Source organism: Ctenopharyngodon idella, chromosome 17, assembly GCF_019924925.1.
Source record: "Ctenopharyngodon idella isolate HZGC_01 chromosome 17, HZGC01, whole genome shotgun sequence".
Classification (NCBI taxonomy): Eukaryota; Metazoa; Chordata; class Actinopteri; order Cypriniformes; family Xenocyprididae; genus Ctenopharyngodon; species Ctenopharyngodon idella.
In genome coordinates, this window is record NC_067236.1 from 13,206,683 (window position 1) to 13,214,563 (window position 7,881).

General features: G+C 37.0%; 1 protein-coding gene across 1 annotated transcript; it reads left to right on the forward strand.

The window, feature by feature from the left end:
- Positions 1–1,293: 1,293 nt before the first annotated feature.
- On the forward strand, positions 1,294–7,116 carry LOC127498126 (uncharacterized). The gene is made up of 6 exons (XM_051867112.1): positions 1,294–1,354; positions 3,456–3,776; positions 3,880–4,197; positions 4,723–4,836; positions 6,203–6,283; positions 6,390–7,116. The coding sequence occupies exons 1-6, from the start codon at positions 1,294–1,296 to the stop codon at positions 6,458–6,460; spliced, it is 966 nt and encodes a 321-aa protein (XP_051723072.1). The 3' UTR covers positions 6,461–7,116.
- The last annotated feature ends 765 nt before the right edge of the window (positions 7,117–7,881 follow it).

The window sequence follows — 7,881 nt, forward strand, 5'->3', positions numbered from 1 at the left end:
CTTCTTTCTTCTACTGATATTAGTGTCAGAGTTATGATTTTCTCTCTCCTCTTGGTAACAGCGATCGATAATAACATAATATTGATCCATTCATAAAATAATTCTGAGAAGCTGCATGCAAGAGGTATGAAAAAAAAAAAAGAAACTGATTAACATTTCCAGTCACAGTAACAAGATGATCAATAAATGTAATTGGAAACAGGAATTTAACTTAAAAGTTACTGATGTAAAGTAATATGATCGTTTACAGCATACATATCGGTGGGAACTTGCTTAGTGGTGACTGAATAATGAAACAGAAGAAACCCTTCGTATGAATTCAGGTGTGGTCTTGGATTGTTCTTCCTCTTCCTTAATGTTTATTACACTCTATGACATTATGCTGAAGTGTATTTGCTGTGCCTTCTAAGTTTTGCCCAGGAGCGATACGCAGTTGTTCTGATAGTAACCAACTGACTAAGAGGGGGAGAAGTTAAACCATAGATAACCTTATACATCAGGCATACATTTGCATACTTAATCATATTTTCCCAATTCAGCAGATTATATTTTTTAAATATTGAACAATGATGAAAATGTACCTGTTACTTATCAAGAACTTTAAGTGTACGTTTGTATAAAGACTCTAATGGTTTTAAACCAGGTTGTTAAACAACAGATAATGGGAGAAATTACCATAGATTGCATAAACTTCTTAGCTGAGCTTGGAATGTAAGTTTAGAATCAATCAATACTCCAAGGTATTTATATTGAGAAACTACCTGCAGCCTCACCCCTGACACAAAAACATCTGACTCATTACTGATACTGTTTGACTTAGAAAAAAACATACAAACTGTTTTGGATGCATTTAGTTGTGAAGAATTTTCCTTTAACCATGCTGTTACATACACACACACATAATCACATGTATGCATAAATACTTCTGTGAAGTATTTATGCTCATTGCTGTTTCATGATGTTTCATAATTTTGTAAGTGGGTAGTGATTTTGTTGAACATACTGAAATGAAGTTCTTTAGACTGGATAAGGAAGGTGAAAGTGATTAAGGTGGACTGGACAGAGAGAAGTGGAAGAGCTTGTGTAACATGAGTGGAAAAAAATATGTCTATATGAGCCCAATCTACAGAGAGTAAAATGTAACTCTGAGTCTGTGTCACTATATATAAACTCTAGCTGGATTAAAACACTCAGTTCAGATCAGAGGAAGTTCACAACCACAGGAGGAGATGATGATGATTAAAGGAAGAGCTGTAACTATATAATGAAGAGAAAGACTGACAGACACAGAAAATGGCTGATAAGTGTGATCTGTGTCTGCTGGGACTGATCATTATCTCTTCACTTCTCACAGGTAAAGAAATCTGTATTTTCTCTAAAGACATTTAGTGGAATTAGTCTGGAAAGAGTTCATTTGAACATGGTCAGTTTATTCTTGTCGTATCATGTCTCATACAGATCATACTGTAGTCACACTCATCTGATGAAGAAAAATAATTTAGAGAGTGATTTGAACAGCTCTCTGATGTAAGGACCACCCGCCGGCCCAACGGTGGATTCCGACGGTCTGGGCGAAGGCATAATGCGTGTATGTCTTTTCAGCACTCCTGTGTAGTTTTTAGAATTTAGTTTCAATTTTACTTTAGCTGTGCGCTTAATCTGACTCCAATTTCAAATGATTATAACTCTTAGATTGTGTTTCTAATTAGGAATTAATCATTGGTCATGTATTACATTAGATATTAGGTTATTCTGGGTATCCCATATACTCAATTATTCATTCGTTAGGGACCTGATATCGCATAGAGTCACTTGCCCCGGGTATGCGCGGATCTCATGGACACAAATTCGCCAGTTCTGATTCTTAGTCAGAGGGTGCAGAGTTTACTAAATGCATTTGAGTCGAACCGCTCCATGCTTGTTCATACAAAAACACAGTTTCCTTAGTCACGATACTGCAACTTGCTAACTCAGTGATAGACAGAAATCAAAAGGTCCCACATGATGTGTAACATGCTCCTTTCATTGAGCCTTTAGTTTGACCTATCCTGACGCAGATTTGCGGAAATACCAGACTCAGAAATATCCAGAGTAAATCAAATATAACATTTTATTTGTCAGGTAAGAATGTATCATGCCAATTACATAGTTAGACAATTAGAAGCCAATTCAGAAATAATAAATACATAACATCAATTGCTCAAAGATGGGTGCACACTATGCGATTTATAATAGTCCTTTGCGATTGTTGGTTGTCAGACTGTATGAATATGATCCTCATGTCACACTGTGGGATCTCAGCTGTCATTTATGTCAGACTGTACAACAGTCAGGACGCGTTAAAAAAGGACACATGCATGAAAACGGAGTTTTACATCATCAACCCATACACGTTCGGTGACTGTGAGCTGCATTACACGCAGGACTGAAATGGTGGCTAACAAAGAAATCTCTAGCGTTAATTTTGATCATGGCTTGTCTTGAAAAACAAGTCAATTTGACATTTGTCGTAGGAGAAGTCACACTGCAGGACTGTGCGCCAAATCTTCTGACACTGCCAGAATTCCATCTGAGGTAAAATTTGATCGCAACGGTCATTAATCGGCTGTCTGTGAACATGTCAAACTAGCGATCAAAGACTACAGATTTTAGCCTAGGATTATAGGAATCTTTTAGGATTCTCAAAATTGATCTCAGACGACCAAATCGTGGCCAAAATCGAACAGTGTGCACCCACCTTAAGAGTAAGAAATGCATACACACAGTGGTGTGTGAGTGTTTTTAAGACACGCACCCTTCACTGCATGGGGGTTTCTGGTTACAGAAGTTCCCAAATGGCTGCTCTGCCACCTTCCCTTAAATACCCAGACACCTGGTTTTGGGGGAGAGGAGAGGGTTATCAGATATCTTGAAGAGACACCACCCAAAAAGCAGAACAGAATTCTCATAAGTTTTCAATCTTTCTCATATTACAAGTGACTGCTGTGAAATTGAGACCATTTTACCAATCGCACTGAGACATTTAAAGTGATACTAGAAAGTGAAAAGACAAGAAAGTGAAAAGACAAGAAAGTGAAAAAACAAGAAAGTGAAAAAACAATAGATTCGCAAGATATCCATTCTTAGAGAACTTTCAGTGACTTGAGTCGGGGGGGAAAGGTTGCATAGATGACTGAAGAGAGTTTGGGCAAGGTTCTGTCCTATGCTATTTCTTTGAGACCTTCTCTCCAGATGAGTTTTATTGTTTTATTGCAGGGTGTTTGATCTCAGTTTTTGTCTTAGCAGGAAAATCAAGCCTTACACTGATAAAGAAAAATAGTTTATTCTGGAGAGTGTGATGTTTGAATTATTGAGGAAAAAAGACTGCATGATTTGAATTTGTTTATGCTGATATGTTTCTTGTCTTCATTTATAAATATATAACATAATGATCACTCAAATGTACTGTGTTTCAGGTACCAGTGGAGGGGATTATGCTCATGTGTTCATCGGTTCTGGTGAAAATGTCCGTCTGCACTGTAATAATGCTCTTTCTGACTGCAAATCAACTACATGGATCTATTACAGTTTCAGAAATTCAACAGGAGATGAACTGATTGGTTTAGGGATAAAGAAGAAAGACACAGAGAGACGTGAGAGACTGAGTCTGGGGTCTGACTGCTCTCTGAACATCAAGAACGTCACAAAAGAAGATAATGGATTATACACCTGCCAACAATATGTGAATGACAAACAACAAGGAACTAATGCTTATGTATATCTGCATGATCTTCATGGTAAGTTTACGATTATGTGGTCAATTTAAAAAGCGCACATTCTCCCTTTAAACTCAGATGATTATTTATGAGTCTGTGATTTGTGTTTTGTGTTCAGTTTCAGTGTCTCCATCATCATTATCATCATCCTCACAGACTGAGATCAATCCAGGCCGCTCTGTGACTCTCTCCTGTCAGTTGTATTCTAGGTTATCCTGTGATCGTTGGATCCGTTTTGAGAGACTTCAGCTGTTGTGGGTGGATCAGGCTGGTGTTGATCTGATGACAGACTCCAGATATCAGATATTATTCTCATCAGATCACTGTATCATCACTCTGACTACAACACTCCTGAATGAAGATGACAACAGAGAGTGGAGATGTCAGCTTACTCACAGAAATCAACTCAAGACCTCGGTCAGATACACTGTCAAGTATTCAGGTGAGAAACAACTATAGCCGTGTTTCCATCAAAATTACCCAGAACAATTTGTCCCAGGAACTTTTTTTCCCCCAGACCTATTCCTAGCTGTGTTTCCATAGCGGTCTTAAATACCGTGAAGATAGTCCGGTGACGTAGGACTGCGTGCGACTTTCCAGTTCCCGCTGGATTTTGTCCTCCGCATATAAGCTTAATAAAGCCTGACCCTCATCGTCGGTCCATTGTCTTATTTTTTAAACTCCATTGTTGATTTGAATAGTAAACAACTCTTACTGCATGCACCTCAACAGACTTTAAAAAACGATGGTTGAAATAAAATGCTGCGTGGATTCAACCAATCAAAATGCTGCATGAATTCAACCATTCAGCATGTTCAGCAGGGGGAATTTTTTTAATCGAAACTTCATTTAGACCCTGGTTCCTGCAGTCGAAACACCCCGAGTACCACCCCAAAGTTCCTAGTTCCTGGGGAAAGTTCCTGCGGTGGAAACGCAGCTTATACTGTAAAATGTTAATGTCTTACAGATGATGCATCTGAACATTCATCTTCTGCAGTCGATTCAACAACACTGATTCCAGTCAGAAGCTCAAACTCTGAGAAGAAATCAAGCCAAACTACAGCAGCAGCTCCTACACAAGGTTCATGATCACTGTCACACATCAGTCTCTCACTGCAGTGGTTTGCACTGGCTTTAATTAATCCATCCTTTAATTTGTACAGAGAATCAGAAGTCATTAAATACTCCAAACTCTGAGAGGACAGCAGCTGCGCAAACACCTATATTTACTGAACAACAAGGTATTTCTTTCTTTCTTATTTCAGTGGTTTACAGTGCAATGTAAACACTAATGCTCAAAATAATTAATTGGTTTGAGTAAGACAAACTTAAATTAAACAAATTAGTTCAGTCAAATTAACTTTTATGAGTATTTAGAACTTTCTTTTTCTCAAGTTCACAGAACCGATATATTTTAAGTAAACTGAAGTGTTTCATTGTTTTGAGTTTTACGAACTTATTTCTTTTAATTTAGATGAACTTAAGTTTAACTGAAACTGGGCAGGGATTTCTATTTCCCAGCATGCTTTGCCCATGGCACTCGCAAGGGAGAGTAAATGCTAAAATTGCATGTTATATGTTAATGTTTTTTGTGCAAGATTAGTGTTAAGTGGGAGATTTAGTAATGATTAATGTTTTGTTATGCTAATTCAGAAGAGTTTCTGTTAATGTTGGTTTTTGGAGAGTTGCCATCATGGTGACAAGCAGTGAATGCGGCTTGGTTTGAGAGCAAGCATATTAAATGCCTTATATTGCTATACTCATTCAGCAAGTGCTATACCATGCTATTGTTAACATGTTAACAAATTAGCTTGTTATAGCTAGCTATTTTTACACTAATAAAAATGTTTACATTGGGGTTACATGATAATTTTAAGTTAAATGTGTGAGTGTACTCAAACATTTCAGGTTTAGAACAATTAAAATGTATGAGTAGTACAAAATAAAAATCTGCCAGTTCTGCTTACTTAAACTTCTTAACTTAAAAATTGAGGCAACTGATTTCCTCAATTTTTTCGTTTTGCCAACTTATTTGGGTTTACAGTGTGCCATTTACTGAGAAAGAGCTTTTTCAAATTTGTAGACCTCAATCATTCACTTCCCCACACAAACAGGAAATCAGATTAAAAGCTAATGTAAAGAGTACCTATACTAGAGTAAATATACTCCTTCATATATTATGATGTGATGATGTTGTTTATGTGTCATTATGTGTTGAACTGAACTAACAGACGTGATCCACAGATCCAGCTGACACAGCATCAGAAATTGAAGTCAGTGTGACTGCTGAAACATTATTCAGAGGTACGACCCGTTCATTTATACTGACAGCTTTACACCATTAAACTATCAGTCAGTCTGTAAATGCTTCATCAATAACTGTTCATAGTTTAATACCCTTGACTTCAGTCATTTGAAGTTTCTCTTCTTCCACACGTTTCCTGCAGTGATTGTGGTTATTGTTGAGATCGCAGTGTTTGCTGCTCCTACTGTGATTCTTCTTCAGATCATCTGTGCAAGAAGAGCTGGTGAGTTTGAGCTTCACACAATCTGATGATACACATCTGATCTGGAACAATCTGCAATCATGGTAAAAACACATACGAGAGGTCAGTGAATGGTTTTATTTTGCAGGGAGGAAGGACTCGCAGCACCCAGAGGAAATAGAGATGCCTACAATACTGCTGAGTTTGGAGCAAATATGAAACAATATTTAAAACAGCAAAAACTTATAGAGGATTGTTCATTGTTTTATTTTCTTCTTCTCAGAAAACAGAAAAAAACTCTGACCACCCTGAAGAAATAGTGACACCAAGTTTAGACAAATAAAAGGCCAGATTTATTTTCATTTTATGGGTTTTATGGATATTTGCCTACAGTGTTGAATGTCATTTTCTTGTGCTTCATATATAAACTGCTTTAAATATACACTAATATTAAATATAGCAATGGACAGACTGTTTGTAAATTCCTCTCTCTGTTCTGTGATGAAGCTGATTTGGTGATTCTCATATCTTGTCTTTTCATTCCTGTTTTTAGCATCTTTTTTTTTTTTTTCATTTTGAATGATTGCTACTAATTTTCTTAATATAACCTCTGTAATTGTTTAATATGTCTCCTTTCCTGAGATGTTTGTTACAAATATGGTGATTCATGAGTTTGTAATTAAACTAATAATGAAATGAAACATTCATTATTCATTATATCAACTTTATTCTGGTTAGTTCAGAAATCCACTTTGATAAACTAATGACTTTAACACACTTCACCTTCTCTCACAGTTGGGTTACAAGAGCACAGTTTAGGTTTAGGCTTGTTAACTGAAAAGAGAGTCGAATGCAGCAGCACTTAAAGAAAATGAAGTCACATCAGTATGATTCAGAATTCACCACCAGAAATCACCAGACTTAACTGGGTCAGAGATGATCACTGCTCTTTGTGGTTAAACTAACTGAGTTCTCACACTCAACAGGAACATGTTTCTAAACCTCAACAGTGAGATCACAGATCTGAAAACACCACAACTGCTATACTTATTTCATTATTTTAGTTCTGTCCTGACAACTCTCGGGATATTGGTATGGTAATTGAGATTGAGATCCTCTCTTACCTGAGGATTTCTGTCGTTACCTGAACAAGGTGTACAGTAATGCCAATAAAGCTGTGGTGCAACAGCTGAAGAAGACTATTGCTATACATTGTAAAGCACTTTTACCCTACCCAGGTAATGGGAGATTTAGACAATACAAGTACTATACATGTGCTTTTGAGTGAGAAACAAGCTGCTACATTGACAGATATGCATAAATCTGCACAATGATGACAGACAGGAAGGGATAGAACAAACACCCCACAAAACAGCAGATCTAGCACCAAGACATACTGTATGTACTGCAATTTTTATTTATTTTTATTTTTTTTAATGGGACCGCATGTTTTACTATCTATGTGTGCCTTGGCTATCTTGCCGACCAGCTTAAGACTAGAAATGCATGCTGTGTGTTCTCGTGAGCAAAGATATAACGTTTGCAAGCTGATAGAGATGGGAACCCAGCAACCACCTGAGCAAGTATCATCAATTAGTCATTTGATAATAACGTAACCCTTTGCTTTGATAATTAAAACC